General features: G+C 41.0%; 2 protein-coding genes and 2 long non-coding RNA genes across 7 annotated transcripts; 2 read left to right on the top strand and 2 right to left on the bottom strand.

Moving 5' to 3' along the window:
- Window positions 1-4,243: 4,243 nt before the first annotated feature.
- Window positions 4,244-7,489, top strand: LOC120294163. Of its 4 annotated transcripts, none has more exons than XR_005551658.1 (3): window positions 4,244-4,386; window positions 4,856-5,077; window positions 5,679-6,168. XR_005551658.1 is itself a non-coding variant. In XM_039314172.1 (3 exons), the coding sequence occupies exons 1-3, from the start codon at window positions 4,320-4,322 to the stop codon at window positions 7,286-7,288; spliced, it is 342 nt and encodes a 113-aa protein (XP_039170106.1). In that variant the 5' UTR covers window positions 4,244-4,319; the 3' UTR covers window positions 7,289-7,489. The 4 variants fall into 4 exon arrangements, 2 of the variants coding, with proteins under 2 accessions (XP_039170106.1, XP_039170107.1); XR_005551659.1 differs by having other exon boundaries at window positions 5,661-6,088; XM_039314172.1 differs by lacking the exon at window positions 5,679-6,168 and adding an exon at window positions 7,105-7,489 and having other exon boundaries at window positions 4,987-5,077.
- A 1,330-nt stretch (window positions 7,490-8,819) lies between these two features.
- On the top strand, window positions 8,820-9,838 carry LOC120294164. Its single transcript, XR_005551660.1, has 2 exons — window positions 8,820-8,967; window positions 9,439-9,838. It is a non-coding gene; the product is annotated as an uncharacterized LOC120294164 (long non-coding RNA).
- A 396-nt stretch (window positions 9,839-10,234) lies between these two features.
- Window positions 10,235-13,105, bottom strand: LOC104445609 (putative calcium-transporting ATPase 13, plasma membrane-type). Its single transcript, XM_018874933.2, has one exon. It carries the CDS (start codon window positions 13,103-13,105, stop codon window positions 10,235-10,237), a length of 2,871 nt encoding a protein of 956 aa, XP_018730478.2.
- Window positions 13,106-14,973: 1,868 nt separating this feature from the next.
- On the bottom strand, window positions 14,974-15,915 carry LOC120294165. The gene is made up of 2 exons (XR_005551661.1): window positions 15,787-15,915; window positions 14,974-15,645 (listed from the first exon to the last, which is right to left on the bottom strand). It is a non-coding gene; the product is annotated as an uncharacterized LOC120294165 (long non-coding RNA).
- Window positions 15,916-16,741: the final 826 nt, after the last annotated feature.

The following is a 16,741-nucleotide window of genomic DNA, read 5'->3' as shown; positions in this document are numbered from 1 at the left end:
TCGAAGCTGTTGGACTGGAATAGGCATGCCCCAGCTGAAAAAGCCATGCGGGTAGAGGCTTGTGATTGCTGTGCCTTGGATGCTTTGCTTCTTCAAAACCATTTCCTCTTGTAAATGGCTTAAACAGCTCCATCTTGGGTGATTTCACTTCAATCGATTAGCTTGTTGAAGTTATTCTAGAGTCACTAGCCATATGTTTTTCTTAGATTATTTTGAAAATACTCGATCTTATGTTCTTCAACGAAAGATCTTTCATAGATTTCAAGATCTTTTTGGGGGCTCTCAACCATCTCTCCTTTTTTTATACTTGTTTGTCCTTTACACAATTCTTTTGGGGAAGAATTTTGAATACGGGTCTGACATAGGGTCGTTTTCTCAGAAGAATGCTCATAATAGAGCTTGTCTCAAATAATGACCTAAAATTGCTAACTTAATGTTGAATAAGGACTTAAAATGGCCAATTTAATCTCGAATAAAAAACTAAAATGACCAACTCAGTCTCAAATAAGAACATGAAGTGGCTTATTTCTCGAAAGAGAGTCTAGAGTGGACCTTGTCTCAAATAACATGAAGTGATCAATTTAGTTTCAAATAAGGATATGAACTAGATATTTTCTCAAATATAGGCCCAAAGTGAACCTTGTGGCAAATGAAGGCATGAAGTGACTAACTTAATCTCAAATAAGGGCTAGAACCAACCGTCCAACCAATTTTTCACTAGCCGCTTGCACATGCAACTCACGTGCTTATTTCAATTGCAACATTAGGGTTAATTTTGTTCAAAAGTTTCTGTTAGGATTAACGATATAACCTAGAGGGGAGTGAATATGTTGTTTTGAAAATTTTGATAATCTTTTGCAAAAATTAGCAAATGCTAAATATAGATTAGGTCAAGTTAATGTTTTAAAGGTCAAGAGCAAATTGTGTGCTTATGCAATTGAATGAGAGAGAATAAGGCCCTGTTTGGCAACACTCCAAACAATGACTAATTCTGATTTTTTGTTCCCTGCACCGTTTGGGACGAAAATCGCGTTTGGTAAAAATTTTGTTCCGGGAACAAATTTGTTCCCAGAATCGGTTTTGGAGTAGATTTGAGAATAAAAAAAAAAGTTGATTCTACGTCCGAGAATCAAAAAAGAATCAACACAATAAAACTCTTTTCTTTCCTTCCGCATGCCACGCGACCGCCGCCCGCCGCCGTCCCGCCGCTCACCACCACCGGTCGCGGCCGCCGGGTCCGCGAGCTCGCCCACCACTCGGCGAGCCTCGGGGCCGGGCGAGGCCTCGCTTGGCCACCGGCCGAGCTCGCCTAGCTCGACGGTGGCAGGCGGGCCTCGCCCCCCGGCGAGGCCCGCCCGTCCACCGGGCGAGGCGAGGCTCGCCTAGCCACCGGCCGGGCTCGCCTAGCTCGGTCCACGGGCGACGCTCGGCCTCGCCGAGATCCGGGCGAGGCCGAGCCTCGCAGGGGGGCGAGGCGCGTTGCGCGCACTGGCGAGGCTACCGGCGACGCCGCCGACGAGGGCCAGCCTCTCCGAGGTCGGCGACGCCCGGTGAGGTCGCCGGCCCTCGCCCCGGCGATCGCCGGACCTGGGCGACCGGCCACAAGAAGAAAAGAAAATTATGAGAAAAAGGAAAAAATGAAAAGAAAATGAAAAAGAAAAGGAAAAAGGTAAAAAAAAAAAAAAGTAGAAAAAATTATTTAAAAATAAAAAAATAATAATTTGGAACAGAATCAATGGACACGTTATCAAACGCAATTCTATTCCAGAATCAAAAATTTTAGACGATTACCAAACACGTTCTTTTATTTAGAATCGGTTCAGAACCAGTAATAAAAATAATCATTTCTTGTCGAATCAGTTCCCGGGAACAGAATCGTTGCCAAACGCGCCCTTAGTAACACACAATAATTTATAGTGATTCGGCTTTATTCCCAAGCCTACATCAATTCTTATCACTAACAGCCACAAGTTAGGTTGAGTTGCACTAGTAATTTACTGAACAACTTACATTCAGCACGCACCAATCATTTCAGATGATAGATCACACTATCATGAATTAAATGTTGTTATCAATTGGTATGGTTAATCTTTTCACACGATTACAAAGGCAACAAGAATGAACCATAGAAGATAACAAATGAATAAGAGTTTTTCGCTAAGAACACAGCTTCTTGCATATTTCAAAGTTTTGTATTACACATGTCTAACAATTTGGCTTCAAGGATTTGCTCTTATATAGCCATCTTCAATTTTCCAGTTGGAGATATCTTCGAAAAGAAAAGAGCTGTTAGATATTCATTGGTGCTACTGTCCAAGAATAGAACTGCCCATAGAGTTTTTTTCCAAAACATTTGCAGATTATCCTAAAATAACTTTTGTTGTTGTCCCATTACTATGACTCTAACATGTCTATCAGACAACTTGATCTCCAATTCTCTATTTGACTTCCAGTTCTTTTGCTATACCCATTCAATTGACAACGGTTATATTTGTGAGCCAACAAACATTATCAAATGTTTGTTGTTGTAACATCAACAGTGACATGATATCTCTAGCAGCAGCACAGATATTGTCTTCATCTGATTTTCAGATTTGTTGGTGTTGTTTATAAACAGAACAGACTTGTGATTTTTTTCCTTTTTGGACATCATTTCTGTCCTTTTACACTTTACCTTACTACATATTATACTAATAATAATTTTGGGATCATAAAAAGTTATTTGAGATGTTTCTTCAACATTTTCTACCCAAATTGAAGTTACGATTCTTTTAAGAGCAATATTTTCCTACTATCACTAACGTAGCTTCTCCAATCAGATCATGTCTATCATCCTTGGCTCCTTGATGTTGCCGCTGGAATAAGCACGTGAGTCACATGTGTAAGCTGGCTAGCTGATGAGTAAGTTTGAGCCCTTTTACAAGACTAACTACTTTAAGCCTTTATTAGAGAGTAGGTCCACTCTAGGCTCTTTTTGAGAAGATAGTCTTGCTATGTGCTCTTATCTAAGATTAATTTAGCCACTTCAGGTCATTATTTAAGATAACCTCCTCATGGTATTTTTCTAGAAAACAGTCTCACTTTAGGTGCTTATTTAAAACTAAGTTGGTCATTTCGAACATTTATTTAAAACATTGTCTACTTTGGAACCTTTTTGGAAAGAATGACTTTACTTCAAGTTCTTATTTGAAATTTTTTATCTTTTGAATCATGAGTACAACTTTTGCAAATCTCAATTGGGATTTTTAATATGTTGGCATGTGGGAGCAAGCTATGCCTTTAGTAGTTACAAATTATGAATGAGTGAAAGAGGGTACTAGTCCCAATTCAATCTACGCATTTAGTTTTTAAGATTTTAGAACAGTTGATAATAATCTCACAAAATTTCACACATTTACATTACATAAGAATAAATAAGTGATTGGTCTCTAATAGTAGGAATCGATTCTAGGGTGGGCCGATTCTCACATTGAAATCGGGAACCAAACTAAAGGGCTGATTCCCAGTTTGTGGATTTAGGAACCAGTTCACTTGGTCTTGGACCCACCGAGGAACCAGGATTGATCTAGTTCTTGGGTGGGTCCAAAACCAGCCATTATCTCTTTTTTTTTTTCTTTTTTTCTATTCCTTGCAAGACTATACGTGATGTTACATAATCTAAACTATTGCACAAATAATGTTAATAGAACAAGCTCGTGATGACCCATGAAATATAAGCTCCCTTTGAGTTTGTCGTTTGAGATATTGCATGGCGATTATAATAGGAGTGTCAGTCCCCAATTTGATTCGGTTCTAAGTTGGAACTAAGAGTCGGGGACTAGACCAATTGATCTTAGAATCGAGAATTGGACTGAATCACCAATCTAGTCCAATTCTGGTCCAGTGCATTGGAACCAATTATTATTATCTATTTTTAATGTATCCATCTGGATATCTTATTGGTCAAAGCATAACCAAGAACAAATTTAGAGCTCAAGACAAATCCTATACATCCATCCGAATATTTTATTATCCAATTACAAGCTCTTATTCTTAGAAATAATAAACTGAACTCACTAATTTTTTTGAAGAAATAAAATAATTAAAAAAGTATGTATAGTCGATCCGGTTCCCTCTTGAAATGGGAATTGAATCATCCGAACACCAGTTGCACTTTTAGGAATCATAAACCGAATTGATACTCCTACGAATCAAACCCAACCGGCCGGCTCAAATGGTCTATTTTGCACACCCTAGTGGGCACATAGCAAGATCACTCGTCATCCAATCACTTAAACGACAAATGAGCCACGGATAATGATCAGACAGACTCACCAGAAATGGAGAGACCGTTGCCTTTGAACAGCTTCATGGCCCGACTGGTGCTTCAACTGAGCTCGCTTGCAGGTGCTAGTTTCAGATTCATGTCTGCACTTTCTGTTTCTCTCGAGATATCTGCTATATAACGATATGCTCAGCTAGTGAGTGAGTTCAATCGAGGCAAAGCTCGAAACCAACGACTTTGGTCGCCTTCCGTCCAAGTTCGTTTGCTGCGGGTTTGCCAAACCGTTCCGTCAACTGGGTTTTGTTCAAGATCTGCTTTTGATTTCGCACGCGCGCTTGAGAGTTAGTGCTTGAGTGAATCAAAGATAGGAAGAAGAAGGAGACGGAAGGAGAATTAGGGAGAATTAGGGAGAGTCAATGGCTGGCCATCTTGTTCTGTCCCCCACCATTATTCATAACTGTTGATTAGACGAATTACTGATGTTCATCAACTTAAGAGTTTCGAGGGTCCTTGTCGAGCATCATATACTGAGTAGTAGATACTTTTTTGGGGTTAATTCGCTATTTCCTTGATGCTGTTGTTGGTAATTAGGTGACGAGGCAAGCTGTGAATTTGTTCAATTCCTGCATAAAGCAGCATTCCTTAACGAAGGTTGCCAATGGAAAATGTTTTGAGCCATTGAGACCAAACACGGGTGTTAAGGAGCCGTCAACTGCTCGCAGGAAATAAAAATGGAGTTCCAAACCAGTTGCCGTCTCACTCTCAGCTAAGCTCAGTTGCAGATGCTCCCCTTTTTAATGACTTCACCTACTTGTAAGCATCTATTCACGCTCCAAACTCGTCTAAGTATCTTCAGCTAGTTTCTATTAGATACACAGCTTGTTATGGAAGATGCCTGGATAAAAACTTACGATGATCCTCAGTTATTATTTGCTTTCTCTCTTTATATTGAATAGTCTCTGATTCTTACAGTTGCAGCTAATTTACTTGCTCATATGCGTATGAAAATGTACATTCTGAAGATCTCTTACGTAGCTTTTCAGATACTCTGTAAGAGTTTTCCAGAAATTAACTGTTACCACCCTGAAAGAAGTACTAATAAGAGGCAATTTGCAGAAAATATAACCAATTTCAAAATGAAAGGGGCGATGACATGGTTTACTGTGAGAAAAAATGAAGAAGAGAGAAGATTGGAAAGGAATAAGGATTAAATGGGAGATACAGATGGCTATCATTATGGTTCTTTACATATTTATTTACATGGCCCCTTGAATGAACAGACAACAAATCAGTAAAGTTACAAAACTAAGTTCAAGAACTGAATCATTCTGTCTAACTCCCTTATATCATGCATCCTCCTAACCAACTTATTTACAACGCCACGTAACTTCTTCAGTTGTTCCATCTCTTGCAGACAAAATATAATGCTGATATGTTGGGCCTTCAACTTCCTGAATGAGTGGAAGCTCAAGATAGCCAGCAGGTTCTGGGTCAGCCGAGATTAGGTTTCTGTTATCTCTGACAACTGAACCCACTGGCTTTGTCACCCAACTTTTAATCATCAGGATTATGCACTTTCCAGCTAAGTCAATGCACCATGAGATTATCCCAGGAAGCAGGCACATTCCCCATTCTGCATATGTCAATCTTGAATCACCTGCAATAATATGTGCTATCTCAAGAAATGCGACCTGCAACAACAAAGCAGCACCTATACACACCCAAAACCATTCACTGCGATGGACCCCTTTGAAGATGTTCTTGTTTTCAGGCTCTTGTGCATTGAACTTGTTGAAAAACTGGCATACAAAAAGCTGTTGAACATCAGAGTCCCAAATACCTTCTCCCTAAGCCCAAGAATTGTAGGCCCTTTAGACTGCATGGTTACCAAAAAGAGATGCCTGGTAAGCTGTTTGCATGAAAATATTCACCCACATAGCCTTGGTGATGAGTCGTCCATCTCGTCCCGGTGTGAATTTCTTCATGAGCATCTCACGGGGGGCTCCATCAAAAGAGCCAAACCACCTAGAGGAGTCAAAACTGAGATTGTCCATTGGAACTGAATCGTCGTTATAGGTGAACTTCCATGAGAGGCATTTGTGATTAAGAGTATCAATGACCCAGCTAAGGTCATAGTTAGCTGAAACTGGATGTACTTTCGCATGTTAGTGTATATGCATATTCCAAACTTAATTATGGCTCAAATGGATGTGAAATTGCCTTCCGTGATGACAATGTTAGTGCTCCTTCTTGCAATGTCAGTGCTCCTAGTAGCAAATGTGAGTCCCACATCAGCAGCTTTTAGCATGGGAATGTCATTTGTTCTATTTCCGACCACTGCAACTTTGTGTCCTTGAATTTTCAGGCTACCGAGTACAAGGAGCCGATCTTTCGGGAGGGAGTTCCCCATCACAGAAAATCTAGTTGCCATATCCATTTTCTTATCATCAGAGCTACTCCGAAATTCTTCACCTGCTATAACCAGTGCATCTGAATCAGGCTGTATCACTCCAAACGCTGTAGCAATGTTCTTAAGCATTGAAACCTCCTCGCTCGATACTAGTAATACTTTAATCCGGCTTCTCTGCATTCTTCTATCACCTCTCTCGTATCTTCCCAGCCAGTCCTCTTCAGCCCCAACAGTCCCAGCATTGTTAGATTGCCTTCATCAGACCTAGAGTCATCAACTTGCATACAAGCGAATGCGATGAATTCAAAACCTTTTGACAGCATTTGCTTAATTCGACCTTCAAAATTTATCTTTTCACTTCTATCCATGGGCCTTGTTTTGCCTTCAATGTCATAAAATCGTGAACACGTGTCTAATATTATTGTTGCAGGTCCTCTGAAGTGCAAGGACCTCGGCCCGTTACCTCCACTCTTTGCAATCAATGCTGCGACTATGTTCTCATTGTGGGTTGGCTGTTTGAACTTAATGATACTGTGACGTTGCTTCCAGATATCCAGTTTGAATCCATTGCATGGCTCCAAAGAAGTTTCCGCTTGACTTGCATGAGAAAATGATAAGGAGGCGTGTCAGCTGAGAGAGTGGATAGGAGGAGAAATGACAGGAATCGTTGAAGGGTCATCATCCGCTTGATAGAATTAGCATAATGCAGCCTACATGGCCTTGAATTGTTGTGGGGCGTATCTGATTTTTTTTGGCTATGGGCTCTTTCCCTTCCTTTTTAATGGAGAGTTTGATGATTTTTGCTGCAAAGGTTACATTCCTGAATTAACTTACTGAGGTATTGTCCGTCGTGGCCTGTCCCATACCGTGTCTCATAATTTTGTCCTTTCATGTACAAGTGAGCACCTTCCCAAGAGGCTACCCATCCTAAGAGTGCTCCCACCTGAACACATATAAAGTTAAGCATTGTCGTTACTTCAAAAGACACATCTGTGAGTTAATTCCAATTTTCATATTTTTCTTCTAGAATTACTCTCATGTTTGGTGCACAATTCTCCTCATGTTTGGTACACAATTCAGTTCATTTTGGCTCCTTTCACCATCCTAAAAGCTTGCCAAGAGCCGCTCCTTGTCCTTGCTCTCAACGACCACTCCCTAATCTCATCAGATTAGATCGCTACTGTCAAGCAACTTGATTCTTCAACTCAACCTCATTGCGACACCATCTAACCGTATATCAAAGCAAATATCTCTAGTGAGGTTATAGATGACGTTAAACTAGGTTCCAATGTATTTCTCTTTGAACGTTAACCTAGGGAATATTATTAGTATGTTTTGTTATGGGATAAGTGCATGGAAATGTGATTTAAGTGCGAATCAAATCTGAGGTTGTGCGATGAGGTTTGTGATGGCAAGAGCGAAAGTGTTAGAAAAGTCATAAATTTATTTCATTTGTATCAATTTAATCATAAACATTTTATTAGTACTAATTCAATCATAAGCATTTTGACATGGTTCCAATTTAGTCTTTCCAACCATTTTTGGCTAGACATTGCTGACGTGGTCACCAAATAGCTTACACAGTACAACCACCATTAATATAGATAACTTTTAATAATAATTTTATAGTTTTTTTGAATTTTCTTTTCTTTTCTTTCCTTCTTTTCCTTCTTCCTCCAATCGGTCACCATACCTCTATGATCAAGCCTCGCTTGCCACTAGCAAGGGTCGAGTCTCACCTAGCCCCCACCTTGTCGAATCTGGCAAGGTCGGGCCTCACTAGCCCAACGCAAGGCGACCCAATTGGGTTGGGTATTGATTGGGTCTAGATAAAGGTCACTGACTTATATTGCATTGGCATAGGCCGATTTGGATGGGACAATTTTTTGATGGGCCTAGCAGTAAGCCATGCATACCAATCATGCGGGGAAAAAATAAAAAGAAATCAAGCCATGTGTCCAAAAGAATCAGGAATTGTTGCGTGTGGATAATTTTGGACTCAATCTGAGAAAAAGGTTGGAACTTTTGCATGGCGATTAAAGTGGCCAACAACTGTTAACACGGTTGCCACTTCATGGCACAACTTTACCATTACGCGTGTGGCCATTAATCACTGAAATACTGACCGTCGGATTTGGTTTTTCTTTTCTACATGGCAAGATGACTCCTCAGTAGCTCACTGAAACGACAAATGAGTGCCCGATAATGGTCAAACTCGCCAGAAATGGGGAGACCATTGAATTTGGACAGCTTCATGGGCCGACTGGTGTTCTTCTACTGAGCTTGCTTGCAGGTGCTAGTTTCAAATTCATGTCTGTACTTTCTATTCTCTCGAGATTTCTGCTATGTAACGATATGCTCAGTTAGTGAGTTTAATCGAAGCTAAGCTCGAAACTAACGACTTTGGTCGCCTTCCACTGAAGTTCGTTTGCTGCGGGTTTGCCAAACCATTCCTTCTTCTGGGTTTTGTTCAAGATATGCATTTGATTTTGCACGCGTATATGAGAGTTAATGCTCACTTGAAATGAAGAAGAATGGTTGCACAAATCAAAGATAGGAAGAAGAAGGAGAAGGAAGGGGGATGTGAGTACAGAACTGAAGTGAACTGAATTTCAATGGGGAATCGTGTTGTTCTGTACACGTCATTATTCGTGACGGTTAGATGAATTAGTAGTGTTCATTAATTAAAAGCTTTTCGGGTCCTTGTTAAGCATCATTACTTTGGGTTAATTCGGGAGTTTCCTTGATGATTGTTGGCAATTAGGTGACGAGGCAAGCTGTGAATTTGTTCAAGCCTCGTGCGGAACAGCATTGTTGATGAATTTTCTAATGGAAAATGCGTCAAGCCATTGGCACCGAAGATGTGCATTAAGGAGCCGTCAAGAGTTCACAGGACAGAATTGAATAGCAAGGGAGTTCCAAACGAATTAGTGACTCACTTTCTCAGCTAAGCTCAGTTTGCAGGTCCTCCTCTTATCTTAATGACTTCACCTACTTGTAAGCATCAATTCAGGCTCCAAACTCAAATGTCTCATTAGTCTCTTCCACTAGTTTCTGTTAGATACAGAGCTTGTGATCGAAGATGCCTGCATAAAAATTAATGATCATCTCCTGTTATTATTTCTTTGCTCTCTATATATCGATTTGATCTCTGGTTCTTAAAATTGCAGCTATTTTACTTGCTTATTTGTGAATGAAACTGCGCATTTCTGATGATCTCTTACGTAGGTTTCTCAACAATTAGTAAGACTTTACCGGAAACAAACTGTTACAACCCGAAAGAAGTGCTGACAAGAGGCAATTTGCAGAAAATATAAATGGCATCAAATGAAAGGGGTGGCTCCGTGGATCAATGTGAAAAAAAAAATGAAGAAAAGAGAAGAATTGGAAGATGGCGTTCATTAGGGCGTCTAATATTATGTAGAAGGCAATCTGAATAGGCAATTCTAGACACTAGTCAGTGAAAGCTGCAAAACTAAGTTAATGAACTGACTCATTCAGTCTGGCTTGCTTCTATCATGCATCCTCCTAATCCACCTTATTTACAATGCCACGTACCATTATTCAGTTTTTCCATCTCTTGTGAAGATAGTTTTAACTCGGACATATAGGGCCTTCAACTTCTGCATGAGCAGAAGAAGCTCGAAATTGCAAGCGGGTTCTGGGACAGCAGAGGTTAGGTTTCTGTTGTCTCTGACAACTGAACCTGGTGGCTTTGTCACCCACTTTTTAATCACGAGGAGTATGCACTTTCCAGCTAAGTCGATGCACCATGAGATAGCCCCAAGAAACAGACACATTCCCCATTCTGCGTATTTCAATCTTGAATCATGTGCAATGATATGTGCTATCTCGAGAAATGCCAACTGCAACAAGAAGGCGGTAACTGTACCCACCCAAAACCATTTACTGCAATGGACCCCTCTGAAGATATTCATCTTTTCGGGCTCTCGTGCATTGAATTTGTTGAATACCTGGCATACAAAAAAGCTGTTGAACATCAGAGTCTCAAATACCTTCTCCCTAAGCCCAAGAATTGTAGGCCCTTTAGACTGCATGGTTACCAACAGAGACACCTGGTAAGCTGTTTGCATGAAAATATTCACCCACATGGCCTTGGTAAAGAGTTGTCCATCTTGTCCTGGTGTGAATTTCTTCATGAGCATCTCACAGGGCGGCTCCGTCAAAAGAGCCAAACCACCTAGAAGAGTCAAAACTGAGATTGCCCAGTGGAACTGAATCGTCGCTATAGGCGAACTTCCTTGAGAGGCATTTGTGATTAAGGGTATCAACAGCCCGGCTAAGGTCATAGTCAGCTGAAATTGTATGTACTTCTGCATATTGCTGTATATGCATCTTCCACACTTCATTATGGCCAAGATGGATTTGAAATTTCCTTCTGTGATGACGATGTCAGTGCTCTTTCTTGCAATGTCAGTGCTCCATGTAGCAAACGTGAGTCCCACATCAGCAGCTTTTAAGGTCGGAATGTCATTTGTTCTGTTTCCAACCACTGCAACTGTGTGTCCTTGATCTTTCAAGCAACTCACCAGAAGAAGCTGATCGGATGGGAGGGAGTTCCCCATCACAGAAATTCTAGCTGCAATTTCCATCCTCTCTTCATCAGAGCTATTTCGAAATTCTTCGCCTGTTATGACTAGTGCATCTGAATCAGGTTGTGTGACTCCAAACCCTGTAGCAATGCTCTGTAGCTTCAAGACCTCCTCACTCGATGCTACTAGTACTTTAATTCCAGCTTCTCTACATTCTTCTATCATCTCTCTTGTATTCTCCCAGCCAGTCTTCTTTAGCCCCACCAGTGCCACCATTGTTAGATTGCCTTCATCAGACCTGGATTCATCAACTTGCTTACAAGCAAATGCGATGGGTTCAAACCCTTCTGACAGCATTCGCTCAACAATGTCTCCAAAAATCATCCTTTCACTTATATCCATGGGCCTTGTTATCCCTTCAATGTCATAAAATTGTGAACACATGTCTAATATTGGTGTTGCAGGTCCCTTGTAGTGCAAGAACCTTGGCCAGTTACCTCCATCCTTTCCAACCAATGCTGCAACTATGTTCTCATTGTAGGTTGGCTGTTTGAAGTCAATGAAACTGTGAAGTTGCTTCCAGATTTCTGTTTTCAATTCCCATTTCTCTGCAGCCCATGCAAGGATTGAGTTATCCATTGAGGTTCGGCTGTTCTCTGGAAATAAAGATAACATGGCAATTCCATCGCAAAATGCTTCCAGAACATGATTGGGTACCTTGGAATCTTCACTGATAACATTTTTACCAATCCAGCACCTTTCAACTTCTTGTGGGGCCAATGGCAGTCCCCCTGTTTTGTCAGTGCAGACAATGGTGACAGAAGCCATGGTGAGAGTAATGGATGGTTCTGGAGCAAAGGTCTTGTCACCTAGCATCCTCTTGTTCCAGCAAGTGATGGCAATGGTAATTGCTAATGGTAGTCCTTCAGCAGTTCCAACTAGTACCAAAGTAAATGAAGTCAACACGTTTAACATCCCTCTTGGTCTTTGAGCAACTCTCTTCACAGCTTCAATCAATTGCTTCAGAGGATGTGGCTTCCCTGAGAAGTCTGGCAGGCCTGAATTCTCTTGTTCCTTCTTGAGATTGAACCGCAAAAACAACACCACAGTGATGATTATTGTGATGGCAACACCAATTATTTGCTTCCGCATGCTCAGCTTGTTGAGTTGCTCCTCTACTGGTGTCTTTTTTGATAGTTGAGCTCTCCTCAACATATTGCCCAACTTTGTCTCGGCATTAACGGAGGTCACCAGCATTTTGCCAGCACCATCAGTTACTTTGGAACCATAATACAAGAATGGATTCTGATTATTGATGATGGGATCAGCTTTGTCATTCACTTCCAAGGATCCAGTGGGTATGAGCAAACCATCAGCAGGAACGTGGTCTCCCTTTTCTAATAGCACAATGTCTCCAAAGAGGACATCAGAGATGCAAATAGTTTGACGGCATCCCCCTCTTAAGACATGAACTTTCAGTTCTCGATTTTGCCAAAGCTGGTTTCTTGACAACTGTCGTGAATTTTCATTCCGAAATTCAATAACTGAGTGGACTATCACAATCAGAATGACAGCACCTAGTGTAAGAGTCCCTTCACACCAGCCCGTCTTCAGTCCTCTCTCTTCAATGCCAAAGGCCAATGACAGAATGGCCAAAATTAGGAGCATAGTGGTGCTACTGTTGCAAGATTTCCTGAGGCAGTGGATGAAGTTTCTGTTATGAGCCTCCGACTGGAGTTTAAGGATTGCAGTGCGTCGCTGATTGAGGTCCTCCCCATGACCTGGAATTCCATTCGCTGCATCACTGTTGAGAGCTTCTACTACCCCTTGGACACCTCCAAAGTCTTGTAAGGTAGTCAAATCCTTTGCCATCATCATCCTAGCAATATTTTCACGTTGGAGGACCGCATCGGAAGCTTCATGATTGTTGTCCCCACAATTATTGAGCAATTCATGGGTTGGCTCTGGTTCACCAGTATCCGGTAATCCTGTGCTCTGTAATAAATGAATATGTTACTTCAGTTTCAGAAATTTCTTCCCAATGTTTTCCTGTAAGCTACACCATTTCACAGCTATCGCAGAATAACAATCCTAGATTTATTTCACTTGAGGGCATTACGAAAGTACTTCTAACACTAAAATAAAACCAAAGAATACTAGTACTTTGTGAAGCCCATCAATGCATGAAGTAGACAGGTTCTATATGAGAGAGAGAGAGAGAGATGTATGTATTATTAGGGCGCACTTGGTAGCGGTTTTGTTCGAGAATAGTTTTTTTGATTATGTTCCTTATATGAGCTTCTGAGTATTCAAAAGTGTTTGATAACTGTATAAATTTTTTATTCTCAGAATGAAAATGCGTTTGGTATGACTCTCAATTTTCTTTGTGACTTAAAATTTCTTTTTATTTTTTAATAATTTTATTATTTTTTTCTTTTCTTTTTATTTTTTAATAATTTTATTATTTTTTTTTTCTTTTTTTTTCTTTTTGTTCTCTCCTCCTCTTCTTCTTCTTCTTCCTCCTCCTTTAGCCAATTGCTGGCCACGACAATGGTTGGCGACTAGCTAGATGAGAGCCGGCGAGGTCGCTGGCCTCAAGGGAGCCTCGCCGGCCCCTAGTGAGGGCAACCTTGCCCCACCACGGCAAGGCTACCAAGGGCCAACGAGGCTCCGACGAGGTTTCCGGACCTCATCTAGCCAGTAGAGGAATAAGAAGAGGAAGAGAAAAAGAAAGAAAAGAAAAAGAAGAAAAGAGAACATAATAAAAAGAAAATGGTTTGGGTTTGATTCTGAAGTTGTTCCTGAAAATAAAGAAGCAACTTTTTTTACTTTTTGATTTTATTCCGAATCTATTCCTAAAAACAAAAACATTACCAATCAGATTTATGTTCTTTTACTTCTTCAGACTTCAGTGATCGTATCTTTGATAGCAGGATGCGATTGTCTTAGTTATCCTGTGGCTGCAATTCCTTAATTACTAGTACACCTACAAATTACGCAGAGCTTGTGCTTGTTCTTGATCGGTGGAATCTACCACCTGATTGATTTTCTGTTTGCACTTTGGCAAACCTTGTTATGTCTCAATTTATATTGAAGTAACAAATCTGAAGTGCTTCGAATATGCTTCTTTTCAAGAGCGGTAAACTTCGTGAAGCGTAAATATGATGGTTGAAACTTGATTTGTGGCTTCAAACGCGTGATAGAAATCAGTTGCAGCAGACCTAGACATTATATTTGGTACTAATGAGTAAGGCCGTGAAAGTAGCTTTCAAGTTCTCAATTAACTGATTCACTAACTGAGAGACATGCTTCAGTATTTATTTTTTTTCTTTTTATCCCAGTGGCCATGGAATGCAACTGAGAAAAGTTGATCTTCTGAATGCAACTGAGACAAGTTGATCTTCTGAATAGAAAGTGCTTTTATCATAGCCATTGTGAAGCCTAAGGGACAATTATACCAAGTGAAAGTATTCATGTGAACAAATATGGGTTATTTACACTGGAACTTTTATGACTATAGGAACTTGGAAGTGGAGGAAGAACAGTTCCGAGTTCAAATGGTTATCTTGCCACCACATGAAAGATCATTTGGAGACTGAAGAACTTATAAGCAAGACAAAAGAGATGAAAGAATCACTTATGACATTAAATTTTTTGTTGGTAAGTTCTCGTGAAAGGGTTGTGTGCTTTTGTTACAGAAGAGCGATGATTCGAGACCACTCACTTCAAGTTGTGTCTCCATCACAGTGTCATTTGCTGTCGGAGCAAGCGTTTGGACAGCCTTCAGGACCAAGTAGACCACACGCCACCGTCTCCTCAGAGCTTCGCCTGTATTGACGAGGACGATCGCTTGCTGAGACTCGATGTCCAAGTCACCCACGAAGCTCTTCTGTGACATCTGGGAATGGAGTTTCCCGTTGATCAACTATCAAAAGAATATTAATCACGGTTCTTGGTAAGTGAAAAATCATGACTGTAGGATTGTATCACGTAGTTTTTTGCTGGTGAGTTCTCGCGAAAGGGTTGTGGTCTTGTGATGGGAGAGCGATGATTTGAGACTACTCACTTCAAGTTGTGTCTCCATCACAGAGTCGCTTTTGGTCGGAATGAGCATCAAGAGCCTTTCGGACCAAATAGACCAAACGCCACTGTCTCCTCAAGGTTTTACCAGTATTGAGGATAGTCGGTTGCTGCAAATCAACATCTTGATCATCAACACCACATTTCTTACTCACAGTCTTATTTGTTGTGGAAATGAGAATCAAATTTGTCTTCAGGACCAGGAAGACTCAGCACCACGGTTTCAACAGGGGTTTTGCCGGTATTGAAGAGGAGGTTCGCTTGCTGAGAGTTAAAGTCCGGGTCATCATCCGCACAGCTCCTGTGACATCTCTGAATGGAGTTTCACGTTCATGTAACTGGCAAAAAGAAAATCGGTCACACTTCCAGTTAATTAGTGAAGAATCGCGACTGTAGAACTATAGCACACAGTCTCTCTCTCTCTCTTTCTCTCTCTCTCTCTGGTGAACTTCGAGCAATGATGGGGAGAAAAATCTTACCTGCTCTATGAATCCAAAAGATGTAGATGTGTGCGGAGAACACTAGCAAAAGAAGAAAAGGCGGACGTAGCTCATGAGAATATACGTAAAGACTAGTATATAGCAGTGGAGCTTGCTGGGCGCCCCTTCTTCTAGAGATGATGCGGGTTGCAAACTGAGAAGCGCGTTTAATTTAAGGGGAAACGCTAGTAATTTTTCTCGGAATGTTCGCCAACTTGGCATCGCTCGTTGCACTAAACCAGACCCTTTTCATCCTCAGTCCAAGTCAAGATTTGCTCGTCTTTTCAACCATCTGCTTTCTTTCCCATCGGTATTTTCACTTCCAATTTTTGGATTTCTGAACGAAGCATGAATGACTTTTAGTCTTTCCTGCATTTATAATATACCTACAGCACCCTTCAAAATTCAAAAGCATAGGATACTATTTGGGGTTTCCAAGAATTATCGAAGAGGTAACATGTCAACTTATATGTGATTCGAGAGTTTTCAATGTTTTGGATTAAGTGAAAGTGTGGATTTCGCAACAGTGCCCATTTGCAATTTCAGTAAACGCGTTTTGTGGAATCTGGCTAAGATTTTCCGAGCAACTACATGCCATTGACCCCATGGTCGACGTCCAAAAAGGATCATGACCCCATCGTGCACGTCTGAAAAGGATCACTCACTTTCCACACGAGTCTTCCTTAAAGAACCAGGTGGACACGAAGCCATTTTGACCGCTCTTCACAGAACGACAAGCTTTGCTTTTGCTGCCGTGGAGGCTGATTCGGTGCACGCAGACAGGACCCTTTGCGTGCATCGACAAGCATAAGCCAATACAAGTCATGTGAAACCGAGAAAAGTTGGACATTGCTGGTCGTGGGCTAGTAGCAGGTCCCATATTCTCTATGGTTGATTGGTCCGATAGAAAGGTAATGATGGCGAGATAAACTTGCCAAGTCATTATAAGATTGAT

Source organism: Eucalyptus grandis, chromosome 5 (assembly GCF_016545825.1).
Source record: "Eucalyptus grandis isolate ANBG69807.140 chromosome 5, ASM1654582v1, whole genome shotgun sequence".
Classification (NCBI taxonomy): domain Eukaryota; kingdom Viridiplantae; phylum Streptophyta; class Magnoliopsida; order Myrtales; family Myrtaceae; genus Eucalyptus; species Eucalyptus grandis.
Note: the sequence above shows the minus strand (reverse complement) of the source record. Positions and strands in the feature narration are given on the sequence as shown.